Raw genomic sequence first — 24,992 nt, 5'->3', positions numbered from 1 at the left:
TGGCAAGCATGATGATGCGTGATTGAACAATCGCTCTCTAACTTTCTGCGAAATTTATAGCGGGTTTCGGTCGTTTTCTTAAGACAATTAAGCACATTCCTTCTAGCATCAAGACATGCGCGAAACGGCGCACTAGGCTCATCACATGATGACTGCAACCAAGAGCGTGCCCAATAGGTTTCTCGGTATGCACCACACCAAGTGCTGTGAAAGTAAAATAAGAGGGCCTCAGCCTAATAAAAAGTGCGAAAAAATGACTATTTTTACCCTCATCACATATAAAAAACATGCTAAGTGACTTATGTGGTGAGAAGCTTGCTTCTGTTTATGTATATTGATTAAGCAGGCTGTTCACAAGCTGTAGACGGAACCAGCTGAAAAATGATGAAGTTAGTGAAGTACGCCTTCCTGCAATGCCGCCTCGGGCACTCAGTCACCTGGGTCTAGCGAAGTGTACAGCAAAGCAAGAGGCGGTGCGCTCCAGCGCTGTAGCAGACGACGCGAGGCACCTCCCCCGGGTCCGTGTGCGCCTGCGCCGCTTCGCTTCCATGCGCCGCCGCGCCGGACGCACTGGCGCCCCGCGGAGCGCGGCCACGGTGAGCCGTGTTCACCCTAAGAGTGGACGAGCCTGTACGTTATACACTCGGAAAGGTGATTTTTTCGCCGTGTGATTCTTTCAGAAGCTGCTTTCGTGGAATGTGCCGCTGCAATGAAATCGCAACAAGGATCATGCAGCTTGCCACACTAATGCGGCACGTACACTTGCCCCCTGTCCTGAAAGCCCAGTGACGAAACGGCACAGGGACGAGGGGTCGTAGTAGAACACAGCGACTATGCTTGGCTACCTATGTGCGCTGTAATAAATACCGTATGAACGCGTGTAAGGGCCGCACCCGTGTATGGGCCGCACCCCCAACTTCCCGAAGCAAATATTTAAAAAAAAATATCCGTGTAAGGGCCGCACCCCGAACTTTCCACGACCCACGTGTGATTAGCTTTCAAAATGCGCGCGCACGGAAGCTTCCAGATGCCGCCCACGGATGGCGCTGATGTCGCGGGTCATCATCATCATCATATTTTCTTTCTGCCGCGAGCTTCCGCAATCCATATCGTCATCGGTATCATCAGCCCTGGCCACCATGCTGGCCACCCCGGCTTTGTTTTGCGACTGTCGAAGGCACGCGAGTTGTAGCAGCGTTGTTGGCGTGGGCGCACGCTGTTGTTGCGGCTCTCGTGTGTGCTCTGCTTTATTTTTCACGAATTGCCATCGAGCGTTGCCATTCTAGCACGATGGGCAAACATATCAATAGCTACACGGCAGGCTTTAAATTGAAGGTAGTGGAGTTTGCCCTCGACCATGGCAAGCGTGCGGCGGGTAGAAAATTTGACGTGGACGAGAAGTGCGTCCGAAGGTGGTGCAACCAGAAGGATGCGTTGAAGACCACCAGCTCCAAAAGGCGTGCTTTTCGAGGCAAGCCATGCAAATATCCTGAGCTCGAAGAAGAGCTGTTCCGCTACGCAATGGAAGTGCGGAACAATGGATATGCGCTGACGACGGACATGCTGCGCGTGAAGACGCAAGCTTTGGCGCGTGCGAGAAGCATACCCCGCGAGGAGTTCAAAGGTAGCGTCGGCTGGTTGCGGAGATTTTTAAAGAGGAAGGGCCTATCCTTTCGGCGAAGGACCACGCTGTGCCAGAGGCTGCCCCCCGACTACACCGACAAGGTGCTGAACTTTCAAAGGTACGTGATCGGGATGCGCCATGAGCACAACTACATGTTGTCGGAAATAGCAAACGCCGACCAGACCCCCGTGTGGTTCGACTGTCCTGAGAACTGCACAGTTGAGCTTAAAGGAAAGAAGAGCGTTTCTGTGCGGACAACTGGCGCGGAGCGCCAACGGTGCACAGTTATGCTGTGCGTCACTGCAGACGGGCGGAAGCTGCCCCCGTATGTGATTTTGAAAAGGAAGAGGATTCCGAATGAGGCTTTCCCGAAGGGAATTGTAGTTCGAGCCCAAGAAAAGGGCTGGATGGATGATGAGCTCGTCCTCGATTGGATCAAGAGCGTTTGGCAGAATCGCCCAGGCGCGATGTTGGCCAAACGATCGCTGCTCGTCTTGGATAGCTTCCGCGGTCATTTGACGGATAGAGTCAAAAAACAACTGGGCAGTATCCGCACAGACATGGCCGTTATTCCGGGCGGCCTCACCGGCGTGCTGCAACCACTGGACGTGAGCATTAACCGGCCTTTTAAGGTTGAGTTCCGGAGGCAATACTCGGAATGGATTGCAAACGGCGATCACGATGAGACTCCGACCGGGCGGCTCAAGAGGGCACCGCTCGCGACTGTGCTGGGGTGGATTTTGACCGCGTGGAATTCGGTGTCTACGGACATTGTATCCCGCAGCTTCAAAGTGACCGGGATTTCCAACGATTTGGACGGAACTGAAGACGACGACTTGTGGGGTGATGAGCCAGAAGAATGCAGCACCAGCTCGGAGTCTGAGGACTCCGCGAGTGATGATGACTGATTGTAAATAGTGATGATTGATGAGGATTATTGTAAATAAACGCGCATTCACTTATTGGTCTGTTTTTACTTGAAAAAAAAATTTTTTTTCGTATGTCGCGTGTATGGGCCGCACCCCGAAAATAGGCCCTCGAATTTGTAAAAAAAAGTGCGGCCCTTACACGCGTTTATACGGTAGTTACCACGTGACCGAAGCATTTTCCGAGCTACCTTCTCAAGACATCACTGAGAGCACATAATGGACCACGGGGTGCGGCATAGGATCATTGTGTTTCGTTTGCTCCTTGGGGCGCGCTTAGGTTAGGAAGCAAATTCTTCACTAGGACAGGAGCAGTGAGAAGCCTTAATTTCATTGGGGCTTGGCGTGCTGTAAAGAGTTACGAAGCCCATCATGGTGGCTGAGTGCTCAAACAAGCTTTGAATTTCTTTCGCCGCGTAAGAGGAGCATTTAGTTTGGGAAGCAAATCTCTCTCTTTAAGTCAGCTATATTAAAAGAAACTTCCAGGCCACACAGCACTTATTCAAGCACGCTATCATGCGTAAGTCGATTATTTCAAAATAATATGACTACCTGTTTCATTCAGTGAGCACTAGCGCTGGCAATATACACAACTGCTGTGTATGTTACTTGATGGCAATGACAGCGTCAAATACGAAGGTGCTTGTGCTGTGCTGAATGTGCACACCGTCTAAACCTTGTTATAACCACACTTGTTTCATTGCGATAGAAATTATCTGGACACTCCAGGCGCATTTCTGCCGTCGGCGCCGCTGTAGCCGTGAGGTTCGGTATGAAATGCAAGGGCGTTAAAACTGTCGCCTCGCGCCCTAAGCTGTATATGCGAGGGAAAGCCTATAAGGGTGAGCCGGCTATCGCGGCTCAATATCGAGCACACAAGTGAGGAAAGCGGGCAGGATGTGCGCCGTCTTCGTTCTCGTACAAGGCTCCGGGGGTGGGTAGGTATGGGGTGGGCGCGCTATACTCCGTGCTTTGTCTTTGAAGCCATCTGCGAAGGGGACAGTGTCTCCATGCATTGTGTTTTGGCAGCTTAGTTCCAATTAATGTGATACGCAGCACGAAGGTCAATTCACTTGCTGCTGCTTCCGCACTTCCTCACTCCAGCGTTTTGACAGCGAATTTCCGCGTTCATTGAGTGAGATGAGTTCATGTTTGCTTTCTGCGCGTGTGACAACATTCTGTTTAATTCATTTAGTATGCCTGTATGTACAAGTTTACCCTATAAAACTGCTATCGTTACTTCGTATAGCTGTCCATTTATTTGCTATCGCAATTGATGCTTCGCCATTCGGGTGAAACTTCGACGTTTGAAATTATTTTCTCAAATGCGACGGCCTTTGGATAGAAAATTGGACGGCAGTGCAAAGGTTTCCGTGTGTGGCGCAATAGCAGTTGGCTGCGTAGCTCGAGGTGGAGGGAAGAAGCAGGGACAGTAAAGTAGGGGGATAGGGCAAGGAGCATATCAGGGCGCAAGTTTTCAACCCCGACGTCTAACGTTTAACAGAAAGCACAACCCCGTTGCGAGAGCGGTGGGGACAGCGAAAAGCCAACGATTTAAGAACATGCAAGCATATGGAAGGCTAGTACACCGTGCACCGCCCCTGAAATGATGCAGGTAGCTCTGTACTAAATGAGTATAGGTTTCCTGCCTCCCAGATTTAAGCGTGGGACACAGAAAAGCGATTCACGAAACACCCTCTACGCGAGGATGACACAGTTACAACGTGCGAAAGAAACACAATGAAAACAAGAAAAATGAACGTTGTAGTCCAGCCTAGGACGCTGGGAAAGCAATTGTAAAGCGGAGCGACAGAAGGTTCATGAGCTGTAGCTAAATAAGATGTAAAAGAGACGAACCTTGAGAGAGAGTCGCTACATTTTTTGATGGGGGTGGTGGTGGTAAACTTTGTTGGAATGGGGAAGGGGAAATGGAGAGGTGGCTGAGAAATCGGGCTCAAGTAAAGCCCTGAGCCTGCTTGGCCTTCTCCGCCCAGTCCACCAGTGCAAGCTGTCAGTGGACGTCTGCGGTCTTGAGCCACGCGGTCCAGTCAGTCTCGCTGCTGACAGAGGGATGAGAAAACGGGAGGGAGGTGCATTCCCACGTTATGTGTGTGAGTGTCCCTGTTTGTTAACAGAGCTTACGTAGGTCACTTTATTTATCCCTGTGATGTTCTTAAAGTACTTTGGGTGCGGGCATGTCTTTGTCTGCAGTCACCTAAACGTGAGCGCTCGTGATTTATCGAGTTGCTTGACCGGTGGTGGGAGCGCGTGATGCCTCAAGCGATGCCGATGGGATATTTCGTGATAAATCTAGCAGGGTTCCTCGTGTCTCTCCTCCTGGTTCACGTCATCCCCGTCCGCGGACGAGGCTCGGCGCGCGAGATCTCGAGCCAAACTGTGAGCCGACGCGTTGCCGGGCACAGCCGCGTGAGCGGGGGTCTAGAAGAGGGTTTTCCAGCCGCTTAGGGGGCGCCGCGTGAGGACACGGTACGCCTGTTCAGAAATTATACCACAGACAAAATTGCCGATGGCCTGCTTGCTGTTGCTGATGACGGTATTCGCTTCCGCATGCATGGCCTTCGCAAATCACGGTTTGCTCCACTTCCACCACTCGACCAGCCGTGATGTTTGTTCTATTAACCGACAGTTGCGATCCGGGGGAATACCTATGGTTGGGGAGGGGAATCAGGAATCCAAATTTGAGGAATGTCAACTTCGTAATGAGAGCAGACGTAGTGGCTGAGATGAATGAGTGCAGGATGTGGTTTGTAGTTAAGTGATGGAACAGTGCAAAGAAATCTGAATATATATTTATATTTATGAATTCTTTATTTCGGACACCTTGCGTTCAAATAGATCAAGCAGGTGGGGTTAGTTGAGAATGCATTTTAACGTCGCTCATATGTTAACGTAGCGGTAGCGCTATCCTAAACGTTAGTACTCTAACACGTACCGGATGAAGTCGGTTATCCTAAATAATTGCACAACGCTAACGATGGAAACGATAGAAAGACACTTCACCTGTAATAGACTCTGGCTTTGCTAACAAAATCTGCAGTTTCGAAAATTTTTGCGCACGGGTACTTCCCTATGAGCGAAACACAAAACAGTTACACATCAAAGAGTGACTCGACTGTGCGCTCAAGTAGACTCGCAGAATCAGATATGAAGACATCATTTGATACGTCTCTCACGTAGCGATGCACTCAATAGTCTCGGTGGTCAAAACTCCGTTATATTTAATATTGACACCTAAAATACAGTTCAATATTGCACCAGTGGTCACACGTTCTGTCGGAACAGTAATACACAGGTTGCGTCAAGGCACTGCGCATACAAAATGTATTTTTTTTACGTGAAATAGGATAAGCTGAAAGTTGGGTGGGCTCTTGCTCGAAATAAGACGATATTTAACATGTTTTGTTCGTCTGCAGTATTCATGGGCCATATGAAAAAAAAACTTATGACATAAATTCGACGATCTGAATGAACGGCCTCCCTCATGAGGAAAAAATAGCACTCAACACATTTCCGACAACTGAACTTCAAAAGCGCGCAGCTAGCTCTTTAGAACTTTTGTAAACGACATGACATGACATGACAAGAACTTTATTTGAGTCCTGAGGGACTGAGACCTCGGGGAGCCAAACCGAAGGCTCCCGAAGATCAAGTCGGTGGCTCCGCCCACGATGGAACCGGGAGATCAAGTCCCGCGGCAATGTCGTGGGCCCTCTGGACAGCCTGGAGTTGAATGTTGAGATTGCTGCTCTTGAGAGAGTCCTGCCATTGTTCTTTCGTGATGGGTGGAGAGGCGTTAAGGGCTGGGCACAGCCAGAGCATGTGGTGAAAGGAGCATGAGTCATGACCACATTTGGGGCACGACTGTGAGTGTTCAGGATCTATCCTGTGAAGAGACCGAGGAGTGGGATATGTACGGGTTTGCAGGAGTCTTAGTGTGGTAGCCTGAGGTTTGTTCAATTTGGGGTGAGGGGGTGGAAATGTCCTCCTGCCTAGTCGATAATGAGAAACAATTTCGTTGAATGTGCTTAATGAATCTTTGTGGATGTTGATCTCGTTCCAAGCCTGGCTACCCGCGACAGCGCGGTGCGTGAAATCGCGCGCTCTCCGGTGGGCGACAATTGCGGATAATTACAAGAGCGTTGTAACATGTTCTCCATGAATTATGTTCCAGCGTTATGTGCTGCAGTGTAACGCTTTTGCGAAATCTCCCTTGACCTTGATTTCGTTAAAACATATCGTATAACTTGCTTATATTGTATTGTAAACTGCGCTTCCTTATAAGAGAAGTTACCTGCAAGTGAGGACATTATAATAATATATGACATGACTTGCCCCGGTAATTTAGTTTTTTTGTGGCGTAGATTGCGCTAAGTTGAACTTTATGTTAACCCTGCGTTAGCGCTTTCTTACATTTATTTACCTCTTATGTTGATATTATATCTGCACTGTGTGTTTGTCTTAGCCGACCCATTTGGGTTAAATACTGTCTCCGTCTTCATTTAACGTTTGTATATTTGAGCTGGCCTACTTTTGTTACTCACTGTTTGCCTACGAGAAAAGGAGCAGCAGGCATTACCCATGATGCCAACTTCTCCTACATACACATAAAAATATGGTTATGCGCGGGCAATGTATTCCACTCCTCTGCCGTATGCGGTCAAAGATTCGTGAACTTTTTCGAGCGTGCAGAATAAGCTTGTAAGTTGGGATTGTGACAGTGTCTTGAGGAAAGCAATTTGAAAGGTTTCAAGCACGCTCGTGCATATAGTTTTGTAGAACTCGCATAAAGTAAGTACAGCAAGTTTAATCTTGTTACTTGCCTTAGAATTTCTAGCTTGGAAATTTTATTATCATACGTAAGCATTCATGGCGAGTCTGTTCCTGCATACTTGCTGAAAAGGGAGCAGACAGTTACAGTAGGAATATCCGGAACTATTTAGTCTTATTTTGAATATATTTTGCAATAAAATGCAGAAACAAATGATGCGCACTGGATATGCACTGCAACGAAACTGTATCTTATTTAAACAATTTGGAAACACATTCCATTAAATGGGAACTCCATAAAATGATTTTTTCTCGCGACTGTGGACAGCCGTAGAAAGACAATCGGGACATTTTTTCGGAAGCTTGGGTGAACTTCACTCGCTGTGCAGGCCAAAAATAGCAAATTAAACTGACGAATTCAGTGCAGCATTTCAAGGTATTAAATTTGGCGTATCACGTACACTGTGTCTACGCTTTCAGTTCGCTGGTATCGTCAATGGATTAAATGTTCACATGTGCCAATACATATCTGGAAGGAGGAAGGGAAGGAGAAGGAAATAAAGAGGGAAAGGCAGGGATGTTAACCACAACTGGGTCTGGCTACCCTGGTGGATGGGTATGAAGGAACAGTTTGATGAGATAAATAGAGGAGGTGGGGGGGGGGCAAGATTCGGTGAGCTCTCGCACGCATGAGGAGGTCCTGAAAGTGAAAGTGTACAACCTAAATCCTGTGGTGGTTTCGCAAACGTCGATAAGACGTGCTAATTATGGTACTTTCTCTGAGTGTAGGCGTGCAACGATGAAAGAATTAGGTGCGGAGCTTTCGCCGGTCTGTGCAAGCTACTCGACCTAAACAGCAGAATTTCTAGAAATGTCGAATTCTTTATCACTTTGTTTCTAGGTTCCTGGGAAACACGTGTTGGTTTTCTCTGAAGTTTTGGGCTACGTTGCGGTACATGACAATTTTGATGTTCATGAAATTTCATGCACTTAATTAGCAGGTTTTAACAAAACTCATTTGCTTATTTATTATTCATTCACTCTGAGTTGTTAAACAATTCCCTGCCAACTTACCATCTTATAGTCTGCTCTTTGTACAGCAAACGCGGCGAAAAGGCACAGCCGTCAGTTCGGCCCCCGGACCCCTATGAATTTTCCTTCAACTGTTAAGCTTTGAAGCTTACCTAATTTGATTATGGGTGCCCTTCGTAGTAACAAGCGATGAATATCTTCCCTTTCATGAACCATCCTCCACAACGGATTTCTACAGAACTCATCATCTGATTCAAATTATTCGTATGTTTCATTCAAAAGAAGGAACGTATACAACAAACATGCTTCGGTTCAAGGATAGGTCCGATCATAGCGTTGGCAGAAGAAACTTACAAATTTGGTGCAGTTAACGTGGACGAAACGGCGCCGTCCGTTAATTAAAACGACGTGCTTTTCACAAATCTGATGCAGGAGGACGGAAATTAATTTCGCCTTCAGGGAACGTGTTTAAAACAGCGAAGCGACTGGGGATCCGGAGCGCTGAATTATAATTAAGGTTGCTGCGCAATGTTTGTAAAACCGCTCTTGTTCAAAACCGTCGCGGTTGTCACCGCGCCGAAGCCAGAGACGTTTGAGGGAGTAACGGAGCCAGATGATGAGACGACGCTAGGGCGAATGCAAGCCCAAGTTCGACGCCACAATAGTCCTAGGCCTACGCCAGTATAACAGTACATGTCGGTGTCTCTACGTCCTTGCTTTCCTTTTTTTTGACGCGCTTAGGTTGGACTGTTATACCGCCACCAATACGCTCCTTAACTGTACGGTCATAGCGGTTATAAACTGCCTTAGGTTCTTCAAGATGAATTCTTGATTAGGCTACCCGAATTATGGAGGTCATAATTAGAAGACGCCATCATGGGGAAGCGCCTGTTTAGGCCCGTAAGAACCACAGTACCGACGTTCACCTTGAGCTCTCCGGCATACGGCATCATTCGCTTCCAAGGTGTTGTATTGAATATTCAAACCACAAAACAGCAGCTGGTGTTTTCTAGAACACGTGGATTTTAAAATGAGTAGACCATTTTGTGTCCACTATGGCTCGGCGTGGCTTTTATAAATGTCCACGAAACCCTCATATGGACGCGGCCGACACCACGGCTTGCGAGCTCTGGGATTCTAAAAAAAAAACTAGGAAATATTTTCTGTCACTGCTGGCAAGTATGCAGCGTGGGGACCAGTCCGGTTCCGCTATACGCGACCTGTGGGACGGTCGGTCTTTCTCTGAACAATGAATTCTGCAGCACGGACATGACCCATCGTCTCACCACAAGGCCGCGCAAGTGTTTTTGAGCTTTTTGCAAACAACCGGTGTATTAGTACTTGTTTAAAGATGTTGTTAGTTTTCCTTCAATTTTTTCTCTGCCATGCGTACTGATCGTGTCATATGTATTTGTGCCATGTTTCTATGCCCTTGACCTCGCGGCACTTATTGCAGGATGGGAAACCAATAACGCTCAGTGAATAACGTTCCTGTTTTCTCCTTTGTCTTATTCTCTCTTTCTGTGAAACCAGTTAACTGCAAGAAGTGATGATGGAGCAAGTGGAACCTTGTGGACATACTTTAGCCCCCAATGGCCGCTCATAGGTGTAGCTCTGCTGAGCGCAATGTCACGAGTTTCATCTCGGCAGCCGCTATCGCATTCCGATAAGAGCGGAATGCAATGACGCTCGCGTACGCTTGCATTGGGTGCTTGTTCAAAAAAAGAAACAATTGGTAAGAATTAGTCAGTAGGGGAGGACGAAGGTCAACTCCTCCCCCTCCTTGCGGTGTGCCTCACAATCAGATCGCGATTATTGCACCAGAATCTAATTTATTTAGTTGAGCACAACCTCACATGCCCTTCTGGTACTGCAAAAGTCGGACACATGCCACACGCTGGCGTCGCACTGAAATCCGTGAACAACGCACTCAAGCTCTCAGTACACTTGTAGCAACTCACTGAAGGTGTGCTCCAACCCATGAGCTGTGTCATGCCACCTTTCTTGCTTCCTGCATACCCAAGCAGTGTTCCGGTAACGGTGTCCGCCATGTGCAGGTGGCCGGCAAGCGCCTCACACGACGGCTCATCAGGCCATCTGAAGATGACCCGGTGAGGCGCCGGCGCCATGGTCGCCTATCGGCGTCCGCCCTGAGGCATGGCTCTCAAAATCATGCTGACGGAAGAGCAGATGGTCACGGACACATGGAACAAACACAACAGCACAAAAATACTCCGACCTCCCCCCGCCTCAACACGGGTCAGGTAACCCCCGCCTTTGGTTTTGCACGCCTTTGCAAAAAGTCATACACTTTGTGATGGCCTAAGAATTACAGCTACAAGCTCAACCTACAAATTCGCACTGCGTGGGCTCTGAACTAGAAGAGAAACTTTGGCGAGTCGGCAGTGATTGACGATTCCAAAATATCTGCTAGGCTACATTGCGGCTGTATTGTAAAGGCGGAACGGCACCATGCTAAACAATATGGAGAAGAGACATATTCCGCGTGTATTACTATACAATATTCTAAAATATCGGTCTTCGTTCGTGCACCTGGATATGAGTGACAGGACAGTACTTTGACATATATCTTAGAGTACTGTATTTCATGCCCAAGTGTGTACCTTACCCGGTGGCCAGTAAATGGGGCGTAATATTGCGACCAGCTTCGGTCATAAAACGCTAACGCACGACGACACAGAAACAGCATAATTTTTGTGTCGTGCCTTTTGCCTCAAGGTACAAAACTAACTTATCCACGTATCCGTATCAATATTGAAGCACATCCCCATTTGCAGCTTCTGCGGCAGCCCATGAGTGCAGATAGAAAAGTCGCAAGTGAAATATTTGGGGGAACCTTCACGAAACCGACAGGTCGAAAACTGAAAATCAAAAGCTGTCCACGACCACATTTCTCGTTTACGCTGCGCGGCGTTAAGAAAGCTTTAGCTGCGACTTCTTCTGTAAATAAATGGAACTTCAGAAATCCTTTTCTTCGGCAATCACAGTACCAAATGTGATGAGGTTTGTTGCACTTAAAAGAAAAATTTAAAGTATAGTTACTCTTGGTTGCAAATTTATGAGTTAGGTGGTCAATATTTCTGCAAAAATCGGGGAAAATCGGATATGTTCAGGAAGCGAAACTATGTGTAACTTAGTAATCGTGAAGGATATCACAATTTCGTCAATAGTGCATTAAAGTACACTTAAAGCGGAGAAATTGAGATATTATATTGGACTCTCAAAAATACCACTAATTCGTGAGTAGAACAATTGCGAAAGCCTTATAAAAAATGTAACAAATTCACGTAAGATGTAAAATGACATATTAAATTTGTCCACTTTGAATGCTTTCGGGGTTGCCGAACTGCGGTATCTATTCTAAGAACAGATCTGCGAAGTAGCGAGTTTCGTGCTCCTATTTTTTTTTAGTTTACCAATTTTTGAGAACTCCTTTTAAAACATTCGCAAATAATTTGAAATTCCGTTCCAAAATTCACAAGAAATAAAACACCTCTTTCGAATAGTACAACTTTTATTAAAATCGGGGAACTTATTATCTCACGAAAGCGTTTCTGCTTTTTTACATGTATTTGAACAGGCGAAATCGGAGTAAGGCCGGAGCTAAAGCTGCCACGAAGTGCTTCCGGCGATTATCCTAGCCTGCTCTTTTTGGAGCATTAAAGGGAAGCTGAAGAGTCTGTCGAATTCAATAAGACGCTCATGTACGGATGCGGGAACCTTATAAGCTATGTAGGAAAAATTTGTTTTTTTTTTTCAATCAGGAGCGACGTAATCGTTTGTTAAAATTGCACTGTAGCTCCGCCCCCCGTCGAATGCTGCGCGCTGCTGCTGACGCTGACGATGCGAGCGGAGACCGGAAACCACGGTATTGTGACGTCAACACTAGTGTTCCGTTCCTTCGCAGCCTCCGCGACCGTGCCTGACCGTGCTTGTTTCTTGTCTTCCATTACTACCCACAAGACAAGAAGCTTTTAACGAAGTGGGAGGTTGCTGTGAAGCGAAATAATTTCAAGCCCTCAAGGACAACAGTGCTGTGCTCCAACCACTTCCGTGACGACGATTATCGCCAGAATTTATCATTAATGCGTGCGTTGGGTTTGCCAGTCAAGGCGGCTCGTCTAAGGCCCGGTGCAGTGCCGTCAGTCTTCGCGTACACAAGATCGGAGCAACGAAAACAAAGACGGCACGAGTGCGGACTGACTGATGGTAACTGGTGTTGGAAGGCCTTATGAATACACGAACTCGCCCAAACCTGGATTTTGATTTACTGCGAGCTCCTTCGTGTTAGCACGCTGAACGGAAGGTGCATGTTTATCTCCCGCCCTTGACACAGGTTTCGTCGCAAAGCACCGCGAATATTCTATTTGCACGTGTGTTGTAAAACAACCTGCATGCAGCTACCATAACGCAGTGCAAATGTACAGTTTGCATGTGCTGGAAATCCGGCGCACGCCAGAACGCTACGCTCCCCCCTTCTCTCGCGCACAGGGAGAAACCGACGGTCTCACGTAGCCGACGGAATTCGCCGCCTTTACGACTTTGGTTACGAGTAATGGGCGGATGGCGCACAGATGAAGGTCACTACACGTACTGCATGAACCGGGAAGCTTTTCACGCGTTAAACCGTCTTTGTACATTGCTGACAGCTTTGGACAGCGCACAAATGCCAACGATCGCATCCCCGCTTACGTTCCACGAGGAGGCATGCAGGAACACAACACTGCAGTTGTTTGACCGGAAACGAGCTCACTAGATCGGCGAAAGATCGGCGAGATCACTAGATCGTTTTGCAAAAAACATACTCACCAAAGAGCATTTCCAACACGAGGAGATCCCAAGACTTTGCTTTCGTTCGCGTCGAAAGCACTGCTCGCATCAGCATCGTTTGCTTCTTCGAGAGGCCGGCTCTTCGCAATCGGCTCGTACATGTAGGGAGTAACGCCGAACTCCTCAGAAAAACGCAGTCTCTCTAAATTTTCCATTACCGTCTCAGAAAAACAGCATCAAACTACCTGGCACCGCGCTTCATGTGTAGCGGCAGCGGTCGCTCCGGACGTACACTAGTGTTGACGTCACGAGGCGCCCGACCAATCACAGGCGGAAACGAGACGCGTGAGCTGGGCGTGTCCGCTGCTGCACTTTTTGTCGAAATAAAATATATTTGCGCTTTCTTTCGCTCAATTTCGATACGATATTCGAATTCGTAGGGTTGAAAACCATGATGTACAGATGTTCACTCATTTTTTCTGGAAAACCTTTCGGCTTCCCTTTAAAAAAGATTACAAAAAACCATGCGTGTATTTCGGGAAGCCTCTGAAAAGCCAGGAATCAATCACTGCAGGGTTTGTCTCGTCGCGACTAAACGTTCTTAGGATGACAATTTCCCCCCGACGAGGGACCACTCCTTATCAAGAACAGTGATAGCGCAGGCGGGACAAGCTTTATCGCGAAGTACAATGCGCTGGGATAGTTTTTAATTCTTTTATTTTATTTTGGGCGACGTCGTTCCTACCTCACCGCGGGAACATTGAAAAGCTTAGTCACAAGGCCACGTGGTGGCACTCCCTCCAACAAAACCCTGATGTCCAGAAAAGCTGGGAACGTTACTGCCTGAATTCGTGAATTCGTGAATTCCTATAGCATGGCACTGCCATGCTATAGGATAACTCTCGCAGGGGAGAGTTATTAGTAGACATTGCAGAACAGTATAGTATGCGGATAATCAATACCCTCTTCCGCAAGCGGGATAGCCGAAAGTGGACGTGGAGGAGCCCGAATGACGAGACTAGAAATGAAATAGACTTTATACTCTGCGCTAACCCTGGCATCATACAAGATGTGGACGTGCTCGGCAAGGTGCGCTGCAGTGACCATATGATGGTAAGCACTCGAATTAGCCTAGACTTGAGGAGGGAACGGAAGAAACTGGTACATTAGAAGCCGATCAATGAATTAGCGGTAAGAGAGAAAATAGAGGAATTCCGGATTAAGCTGCGGAACAGGTATTCGGCTTTAACTCAGGAAGAGGACCTTAGTGTTGAAACAATGAACGAAAATCTTACAGGCATCTTTAAGAAGTGTGCAATAGAAGTCGGCGGCAACTCCATTAGACAGGATACGAGTAAGCTATCGCAGGAGACGAAAGACCTGACCAAGAAGCGCCAATGTATGAAAGCCTCTAACCCTACAGCTAGAACAGAACTGGCAGAACTTTCCAAGGTAATCAACAAGCGTAAGACAGCTAACATAAGGAAGTATAACATGGATAAAATTGAACATGCTCTCAGAAACGGAGGAAGCCTAAAAGTAGTGAAGAAGAAACTAGGCATTGGCAAGAATCAGATGTATGCTTTAGGGGACAAAGCCGGCAATATCATTACTAATATGGATGAGATAGTTCAAGTGGCTGAGGACTTCTTTAGAGATTTACAAAGTACCAGTGGCACCCACGACGATAATGGGAGAGAGAATAGTCTAGAGGAATTTGAAATCCCACAAGTGACGCGGGAACAAGTAAAGAAACCCTTGGGAGCTATGCAAAGGGGGAAGGAAGCTGGGGAGGATCAGGTAACAGCAGATTTGTTGAAGGATGATGGGCAGATTGTTCCAGAAAAACTGGCCACCCTGTACACGCAATGCCTCATGACTTCGAGCGTACCGGAATCTTGGAAAAACGCTAACCTAATCCTAATCCATAAGAGAGGGGACGCCAAAGACTTGAAAAATTATAGACCGATCAGCTTACTGTCCGTTGTCTACAAAGTATTTACTAAGGTAATTGCCAATAGAATCAGGAACACCTTTTACTTTCGTCAACCAAAGGACCAGGCACGATTCCGTAAAGGCTATTCAACAATAGACCATATTCACACCATCAATCAGGTGATAGAGAAATGTGCGGAATACAACCAACCCGTATATATAGCTTTCATTGATTACGAGAAAACGTTTGATTCAGTCGAGACCTCAGCAGTCATGGAGGCATTGCGGAATCAGGCTGTAGACGAGCCATATGTAAAAATACTGAAAGATACCTATAGCGGCTCCACAGCCACCGTAGTCCTTCGTAAAGGAAGCAACAAAATCCCAATAAAGAAAGGCGTCAGGCAGGGAGATACGATCTCCCCAATGCTATTCACAGCGTTTTTACAGGAGATATTCAGAGACCTGGATTAGGAAGAATTGGGGATAAGTGTTAATGGAGAATACCTTAGTAACTTGTGATTCGCTGATGATATTGCCGTGCTGAGTAACTCAGGAGACCAATTGCAGTGCATGCTCACTGCCCTGGAGAGGCAAAGCAGAACGGTGTGTCTAAAAATATCCTGCAGAAAAGTAAAGTAGTGTTTAACAGTCTCGGAAGAGAACAGCAGTTTACGATAGGTAGCGAGCCACTGGAAATGGTAAGGGAATAGATCTACTTAGGGCAGGTAGTGACCGCGGATCCGGATCATGAGACTGAAATTATCAGAAGAATAAGAATGGGCTGGGGTGCGTTTGGCAGGCATTTTCAGATCATGAACAGCAGGATGCCATTATCCCTCAAGAGAAAAGTGCATAACAGCTGTGTCTTACCAGTACTCACGTTAAGGGCAGAAACCTGGAGGCTAACGAAAAGGGTTATACTTAAGTTGAGGACGACGCAACGAGCTATGGAAAGAATAGATAAGAGAGATGAGAAAAGAGCAGATTGGGTGAGGGAACAAAGGCGAGTTAATGACATCCTAGTTGAAATCAAGAAAAAGAAATGTACATGGGCAGGACATGTAATGAGGAGGGAAGATAACCGATGGTCATTAAGGGTTACAGGCTGGATTACAAGGGAAGCGTAGCAGGGGGCGGCAGGAAGTTAGGTGGGCTGATGAGATTGAGAAGTTTTCAAGGACGACATGACCTCAATTAGTATATGACCGGGGCAGTTGAGAAGTATGGGAGAGGCCTTTGCTCTGCAGTGGGCGTAACCAGGCTGATGGTGATGATGATTAGGTAGGGCATAGGGTAATCGAGTATGTCATTTGGGAGAGAGTGGCCGAATACTGCACCAGGGAGACAAATTTTTGTTCTGGTGAGGGAGTGTCTTGTTGAAGCTAAGTGGGCCTTCTTACTTTGCTTGTACCTGGATTAGTATAGCCCCACTCGCTCTCGGCATCTTTTGCCGGTGACAGGCGTCACTCCAAGCCTGTAGATGTTGTGTACTGGAGGAGGTCTACTTCAATCTCACTATCGTAAAGGAAAAAAAAGACATTGATAGTGGGATTCGAACTTCCGACTATGGCAACCAAGCATTCGTCATATTTCGGTCATATAATACCATAGGCAGCGAGGCTACCTTATCCCCGACAAGTACAGCCCAGAGGACCATACATTCCCAAAAATTGTTTGATTTATCCGCGATAGATCTGTTTGTCTGATGGCGATACAATGAGGAAGTTCGCGGGCGCTAGTTGAAATCGGTTGGCGCAGGACAGGGGTAATTGGAGAACGCAGGAAGAGGCCTTCGTCTTGCAGTGGACATAAAACAGGGTGCTGATGATGATGATTAGGAAGGGCAGTAGCATTACATATAGTGCTTGTTAAAACGGTATCTGAGCGGCGTTTCAGTCTGTCCAACGCAGTGTAATTTAGAAACCGAACATTTGAGCAAATAGATGCAGTATTTAGCGTTGCACATGAGATTACCTTAATTTTCATCTAGAAACGCGAGGCAGTGCTTTTGGCAATGGACCTTCATGTCTTCAGAAACGTTGCGGCGTGCTTTCTAACAAAGTCGAAAACACGCAATGACAGGAAACCACGCATTAGTTTAAGTGGGCTTGGTGGCACCGCAATGCGCGCGATGCTCATTTTCGTGGTTCAACTGTGTACAGGTATTCCTGGGACCCGGTTTGCGAGGTGATGCCTCGTTTCCATCTCCCTTCGGACACACTGCGTCTGTGACATGGACAGCATCGTATCAAGTTGGCCTGGCCCCTGTCGTAACCATATCGCTCTTGCGGTTTGACTCCGCAACGCCCAACGTGATCCATCTCTAAATGTTTCGGCAATCCAGCAACTCCAGCGACCTCCCAGGAACAGCGAAAATGGGGACAACGCCTGCTTGCACCTTTTAGTGGGCTCGGTGGTGCCGCAAAGCGCGCGATGCTAACTTTCGTGCTCTACTGTGTACAGGTATTCCTGAGACACGGTTTGCGAGGCGATGCCTCGTTTCCGGCTCCCTTCGGACACACTGCGTTTGTGACATCGAGATTATCGTATCAAGTTGGCCTGGCCCCTGTTGCAACCATAACGCTCTTGCGGTTTGACTCGGCAACGCCCAACCTGATCCATCTCGATAAATGTTTCGGCAATCCTGCAACTACAGCGACCTCCCAGGAAGAGCATAAATTGGGACAACGCTTACATCCACCTATTAGTGGCCTCGATGGCACCGCAAGGCTCACGATGCTAACTTTCGTGCTATATACTGTGTACAGGTTGGTGAAAAATATCGTTCTACGAAGTGCTCTAGAACTAGCTGTGCATGCCCAGTGGTGTTGCCGAACCCTGCCTGTTTTGGTCATGTGTATGAATGTGTCTCGTATAGTTCACCTATTGTTAATTATGTGTGGCGACGTAGCGGAAAACCCAGGTCCTGATTCTGATGCAAAGGGTAATTTTGATCCTGATTATGATGTTGTGCAAGAGATTTTACATACCGTCACGAAATTAAAGCTTCGAATCTCGGCCACGGCGGCCGCATTTCGATGGGGGCGAAATACGAAAACACCCTTGTACTTAGATTTAGGTGCACGTTAAAGAACCCCAGGAAGTCGAAATTTCCGGAGTCCTCCACTATGGCGTGCCTCATAATCAGAAAGTGGTGTTGGCACGTAAAACCCCAGAATTAATTTTTTTTTAAATTAAGGCTTCCCAAAGTGAACTTCAAATCGGTATTCACGGCGTCCAGACACGGGGGTATGTCATTCAGAACACGTTTGCAACACTCAAAGACTGCAAAGAAAAAGTTGAAAAGTGTGAAAAACTCTTAATGCGGTTCAAAAGCATGTCGCACATTTATACACTAAAATGCACGACTTATAGCACAGAAGCTGCCGGAACAATAATGTGATATATGGTATCCCAGAAAGTAGCGATGAAGGCCCCGCATCTTTGAAGAAATATATAAAGTACGAAAGCTTCAATCATTTGCTGAAAGTAAACGTAAAGACTGTGGAGCGCGTCCATCGCGTTGGCAAAAGATTAGCTTTTTTTTTATTGCGATGAAGGCTTGCCCTTAAGGCATAATTCTTGGTGCGTATATGTGTATTATATGTGTGCTGTGAGGCCTGTGTTGTGTATAAATTGAAGCAGTGTTTTGTGAAATCTGTTGTCATGTATCCAGCGGTCATAGCTGGTTGTCACACTGTAGCGGAGGCCGGCTTGCAGTAGGAGACGCGAGCGTTCCGATTGTAAAGCCGTGCATGTCCATATTAGGTGGTATGCATCTGATTCCACCACAGGAATGGAGTAGTATGGACACGTAGCACCCAGTGGTAAATGCGACCAGTTCCACCTTGAGATAACAGCCGGTGTAAGGGCCACCCCGGCCCGAAACCTCCTAAGCAAAACTTCCTCCGCCCTAGTAAGGTGAAGGGGGAGGGAGCAGACACATGGTGGGATAAGAGCGCGTGTGTCCTGCCGGAGAACATTTTTACGGGCTCGCAGCGAGTTACGGGGTTGGGGTGGGAGGGGAATAGGTGGAGGATCAGGATTAGGAGGGCAGTGTGCCTGCTGGTCAGCAGCAATGTTGTGAGGGTTCGCTGAATGGCCTTGAATCCAGTGTACCTTGACGCAAGTAGCTGTCTTACTATTCATAGTGTGTATTCTCTCGCAGATTTCCATCGCCTTATCAACCTTCTTGAGTTCCTGAATAGCCGCTAAAGAATCCGTGAAGATATCTAGTTGCTTGATGGTAGGCATCTGAGACAGATGCCTAGATATCGCATCTTGCACAGCGTCGTGGATGGCTTGAAGTTCCATTACTAGAGCGCTGGCTTGTGTAGATAAATAGCGCTGGTGGCCGCTGATGAAATTATGCGTAGTACTCAGGAATGATGTCCTTCCGCCGTCTGGGAGAATGGCAGCATCCGTATAGACTTTGTAGGTGTTAACGCATGATGCATCGACGATGTTTTGTTCGTCAATAGTACCTGTTGTATCGCTGCGTCGTAACTTCGTTGGCTTATTAGTAGGGGTGTGCGAATATTGAAATTTTCGAATACAAATCGAATACGAATAAGGCGAAAAACTCCCTTCGAATATCGAATCGAATATCGAATACATGTGTAGTATTAAAGAATTGCAAGAGAGGTAACAATAGCTTTATTACCCTTTTAAAAATAATGTTGCATTTTACAAGGTTGCTTCAGATTAAAGAGGTACTCATAGATAATGGACTCAGGTAAGGCTCTCAGTCAGGTAAAACGCTTGTTACAGATTGTCGTGAAGGAAAATTAACTGCTGAATATGGTCAGAAAGTAAACGCTCTCTATGCACTGTCACATGTCTACCGGTAGAAAAGACTCTTTCACTAGGAACTGAGGTGGCAGGGATCGCCAAGTACTTCTGGGCGAGTGCACTTAAAAGCGGGTACCTGAAGCGGCCAATGGACTGCCACTACTCACAAGGATTCATGCCCCTTTCCAAAAAATGCTTTTCCGCGTAGTCTGTAACTTCCCTCTCAGGGGCAGATGCCAAATGTGTCTTCTCTTTGTTCATCACTAGATCGTCAAAAGCATTCCATACACTCGATGCCACCAGTGGACACGAAGTCGACGCTGGCACGGCAGTGTCCCCACGGTGTTCCACGACAGCTGCCTGGAGCTCCCTTGTCACAAGGTCTTTCAGCCAGATCATCTGACCAGATGCCTGAAGAACTGTGACCTTAAAGCGCCGATGAAGAAACATCCCTAGGCTCGCCTCTTCATCAAATTCGCACTCCGCACAAAGAGTCTGGATACATTTTGCAGCATTGTTAGCAAACCCCGAGTTGCCTTTGCAACCTTCAAGGCAATGGAGCATTCCAAAAATAATTAGAATTATAAAGCTTGGTGAAAAAGAAACCGAAACTGATCATGTCTGAAGGGCCTGAAGAAGATAGACTGAAACAGAGCATACATATAACGAGCGGATCATGCGTAGTTCTCAGTTAATAAACATGTTCTTAGGAGAATGCGGAGCAAGCATACAATTGGTTAATTGCTCACTTATTCGCAGTCTATCCGAATACTCGCCGTTTCCACTGTTATTCGGCCGTCCTCGAATATTCGTGAATTTACGAATATGCATTTCTCGAATCGAATACCCTTCGAATAAGGAAAATGTTCGATTCCTATTCGAAATTTCGAATATTCGCACACCCCTACTTATTAGTTGTGATGCTGGTGAATTCCCAGGGAGGCATTGGATAGGGATGATTGTCAATCCGAGAGCCGCGGTGAAAATGAGCATGCAACGCAGCGACAGCCGGAATAAGTTGCTTTTTATTTTCACGTGCTTTTTCACGTTGCACAATTAGCTCTGCAATTGTGTTGAGCTGGGCAAGTTCCTGTAAGGTTGGTATCGGAGCGATGCGGGGCAGTGCTGTGATTGTGCGCATAGCAGCGCGATTAATCGTCTCCAACTGTGCCTGCTGTGCCAAAGTCAGCCGTTGAAATTGTGCTTGATATAAAATTCTTGGCTGCAAGACTGCACGCACCAACCGTCGAGCTACGTCAGTACGAGCTCCAGCTGCTTTTGCTGCAATGCGACGAATAAGGTGAAGTGTTTTTGTCGAACTCTGTCTGGTTTTACGGAGCCAGTGTGCACCACTGCCGGATTGGTGAATATCGAGACCCAGTATGCGGACCTCAGAAGCCTCAGGGATTGTCACTGCGCCGAGTCTAAATGTAAAGGGGTGCTGCGTGATTCTTGTGCGTCCTTTCTTGTTGGCCACCACAACATAGCTTGATTTTTGGGTGGAAATGTCCAATCCTGCTTTCCGAGCGTAGTTCAGCACATCAAGGGATTCTTGAAGCTGTTGAGTTTGTCTAGATATATCTTTATGCACGGACCACAAAGTGACGTCAGCCGCATAGATTAAGAACCTCACATCTGGAATCCGATGTAGTTGCCAGGCTAGAGGTATTAGAGCAACGTTGAAGAGAAGAGGAGCCAGAACCGAACCTTGTGGGACTTCTCTGTTCGATGTGAAGTATCCTTGCCTTCCATCTACTCTAAACGCAAATGTGCGATTCTGAAGGAATGTGTAGATGAATCTTATCACCCGCGGTGGAAGTCCCAGGTCGATGAGGTTGGCTATAATGATTTCATGGCCTATATTGTCATAAGCTTTCGTTATGTCTGTTGCTACTACCGTGCGCACAGCGTGACTGTGTGGAGAAACCTGTAAAACATCGTCTGATAACATAGAAAGTCCGTCTTCAGTTCCCAAGTAAGAACGGAATCCAATTTGAGCAGGATGATATTTATCGTGGCGTTCAAACCACCAGGAAACTCGTGTGGCCAGCATCTTTTCAGCGAGTTTGCAGACAGTGGAGGTTAGTGAAATTGGGCGTAAAGACTGCAGGCTATTTGGTGACTTTCCTGGTTTCGGAATCGCGACAACAATTGAATGCTTCCAATCAGGTGGAACGTTTCCAGTCTCCCATACTTTATTATTAGCCTGAAGAAGTGCGTCGAGAGCTGCTCCTTCCATGTTCTTGAAAACCTCATGAGGAATACCATCGGGACCAGGTGTTGTTCGTTCCTTCGAAGTTTCAATCGCCGCTATTAGTTCGGCCATGCTGAAAGGGCTGGATATATCGGATTTGGAGGTTGTGTCAGACTCATCAATTTCGGGGCAGTTTATAGGTGACGCTTGATCATATTTCGGGAAAAACGCTCTAGCAGCGTGTTCTGCAAATTGATGCTGTGAACGCTGCATCGCTAACCTAACGCTCGCTGCAGGGTCAGGTTGCTTATGACCGCGTTCCATTGACCGGAACGTACGCCAAAGTGCTGTTTCCAATGCCCGATCCAAGATTCTCGCACCACTCATACCATCGTCATCGAGAAAGTTGCTTTTCGTGCTGACGCGCCTTCGCCGCAATATGGTTAGCACGTGCACGGCTACCTGGTGCATCGGGATTGCTCGACGCAAACAATTCTGCCTGACGGCGCTTTGCCCAAAGTTGCAAAAGGGTGAGGTCCGGTTGAGGTTGTTCCTCGTCAACTGTGGTTACAGTGGTGTCCCTCCGTAGCAGTTCTTTCAAAGCGGGAAGAATTTCTGAGGGCTCTGAGGGTACTTTATCAATCGATGATTCCCGAAACTTATCCCAATGCGTGACTGTTACTCGTCGTCGAGTTTTTTTTATGCACGTTCTGTGCAAACCAATCATTATTGGCATATGATCACTGTCCCATGTATCACTGCCCCGCATCTTTGAAGAAATATATCAAGTACGAAAGCTTCAATCATTTGCTGAAAGTAAACGTAAAGGCTGTGGAGCACGTCCATCGCGTTGGCAAAAGATTAGCTGATCGACATCGACCCGCCATGCTGCGGTTTTTTGATTTTGCCGAAAAAATGACAGTTCTGCGCAACTGTACGAAGCTCAAAGGCACAGACATATCGGTGTCGGAGGATTTTCGATTTGCAGTTCGTGAAACGCGCAGCAAGTTATGGGAGTCCTCAAAACCAACCGAGCATGCGGTGATAGGGTTGTCCTTCTTTTCGATAAGCTGAAAATAAATGACACGCGACACGCATGGGATAATGTCCTTCTTTTCGATAAGCTGAAAATAAATGACACGCGACACGCATGGGATAAACACGTGGAAAAGAGGATACCTCTTAAACAAGCGCGTTCTGAGATGACTGGTCGTGAGGGTAATAGTTCAAATGCATGATGCCAAAAAAGTATACCCTCATTTTCTTTGCTGTGTTTCAATGCTCGAATAATAGTGAACAAAACAGGTAAACTATAGGAGATTTTATTGGCTTACGAGCCTGATATTTTAGTGATTACCGAGACGCGGTTTCTTCCCTGTATCCACGATTCAGAAATAATTCCAGAAGATTATAGCCTAATCCGCAAACATCGTGATAGCCGGGGAGGCGGAGTGGCCATATCTATAAAAAATGGTCTAACGTTCCAAGAGGAACAAGGCACACGAGAAAACGAGAGTCTCTGGTGCACTGTCACATTTCAAACCACACCTCTACTAATAGGTGGAGTATACAGACGACCTCGGGCACCTGAAACTTACCTTACTGAATTGCACAACTACTTCCTCGAGAAAATGCATGATCGGACAATGCTAGTACTTGTTGGCGACTTCAACTTGACAGGAATTGACTGGGATAACCTTACCGTCAGCAATAGTGAAGTAAACAGCTGCGAACGACTTTTTGATACCATGCAAAGTTTTTCTTTATCTCAACGTGTAACGCAAGCGACACGTGTCCATGGGGTTGTTTCTAATATTTTAGACCTTGCTTTCATTTCCGGCACACTAGATACTGACTTTAAGAAGGAAGATGGAATATGTGACCTTAAATAGACTCTCATTCATTTTCTTAATCTTAGCCTCGCAAAAAGTAACACTGAAAATTACATATACTTATTAAAAATTATTGCAGAGCAAACGATGAAAGCATTATTGATTACCTAAAAATGAATTTAGACGATTTTTACGCCGAGCCTTCCGATGATGTCGAGAACTTCTGGCTAAAATTTAAAGCGGTGATTTTTCACTGTGAAAAAGCTTATATTCCTACGAAACGTAAGCGGACAAGGCGAAGAAATCCTTGGATAACGCGAGAAATTATTCGTATGAAACGGAAGCTGAATAGAATCCGGAAGCGTAAATGCGATCCAACAGTATAAATAAATATTACCACGAATTTAAAAGCTTGTTGCTGCAAGCAAGTTTTTTCACACATTTTAACAGATTTCATGACAAAGCAACCGAAAAAAAATTTGGCGTTACTTCGTTAAGCCGGACAGTCCAATTCGTAAGATGGAAATCAACAGCATCGTGACTGAATGTACGCACGCAATAGTTAACTCATTCAATTACTTTTTCCAATCTGTATTTACCCAAGCATGCCCAATCCAAGTACCACTTGTTCAACGTGACTCGGCTATGCTGGAAATCGAGATAACCAAAGGAGCTATCTTGAACCTGCTTTTACAACTAGATGTTACAAAATCCGCGGGCCCAGATAAAATCCCAAAATGCGTTTCTTAACCGTTATGCAGAACAACATCATGACCCCCTTCTTGTATAAAATAATTATGCTTTCACTGAAGAATGGTGCAGTTCCGACAGGCTGGTTCCGCGCTAGAACAATCCGAATTCATAAAAGTGGTAACAAACTTTCTGTGGTAACGTATCAACCCAAATAACTAACTACTTGTTGTTTGCAAATTGATGGAGCATATCCTCAACAAAGCCATCATGGACTACCTAGAGTCTAACGAGATACTGTACCCTAAACAGCACGGCTTCCGCAGAGTGCTGTCCATGGTAACGCTACTTGCGGAAATAACTCATCACTTTTCTGGCATAATTGA

At 46.6% G+C, this 24,992-nt stretch overlaps 1 protein-coding gene and 1 long non-coding RNA gene across 3 annotated transcripts in view; one reads left to right on the top strand and one right to left on the bottom strand.

Moving 5' to 3' along the window:
* Nucleotides 1–24,992, top strand: part of LOC139052226 (uncharacterized) — a 723,436-nt gene that overhangs the window by 606,970 nt on the left and 91,474 nt on the right. Inside the window, exon 11 of one of the 2 annotated variants that reach the window (XR_011509795.1) lies at nt 10,428–10,629. Coding sequence is in view for 1 of the 2 variants with exons in the window: in XM_070529323.1 (XP_070385424.1) it covers nt 10,428–10,634 (207 nt within the window). In the remaining variant the exon portion in view is untranslated. Of the gene's footprint in view, nt 1–10,427; nt 10,635–24,992 lie in introns of both variants that reach the window. The other variant, XM_070529323.1, reaches the window with a different exon arrangement.
* LOC139052230 (uncharacterized) overlaps nt 1–24,992 on the bottom strand; it is a 153,905-nt gene that overhangs the window by 44,764 nt on the left and 84,149 nt on the right. The window lies entirely within an intron of this gene.

The sequence above is a fragment of the Dermacentor albipictus genome, unplaced genomic scaffold (genome assembly GCF_038994185.2).
Source record: "Dermacentor albipictus isolate Rhodes 1998 colony unplaced genomic scaffold, USDA_Dalb.pri_finalv2 scaffold_20, whole genome shotgun sequence".
In the NCBI taxonomy this organism is placed as follows: Eukaryota; Metazoa; Arthropoda; class Arachnida; order Ixodida; family Ixodidae; genus Dermacentor; species Dermacentor albipictus.
The sequence above is the reverse complement of the archived record's forward strand: the minus strand, read 5'-3'. Positions and strand labels throughout refer to the sequence as shown.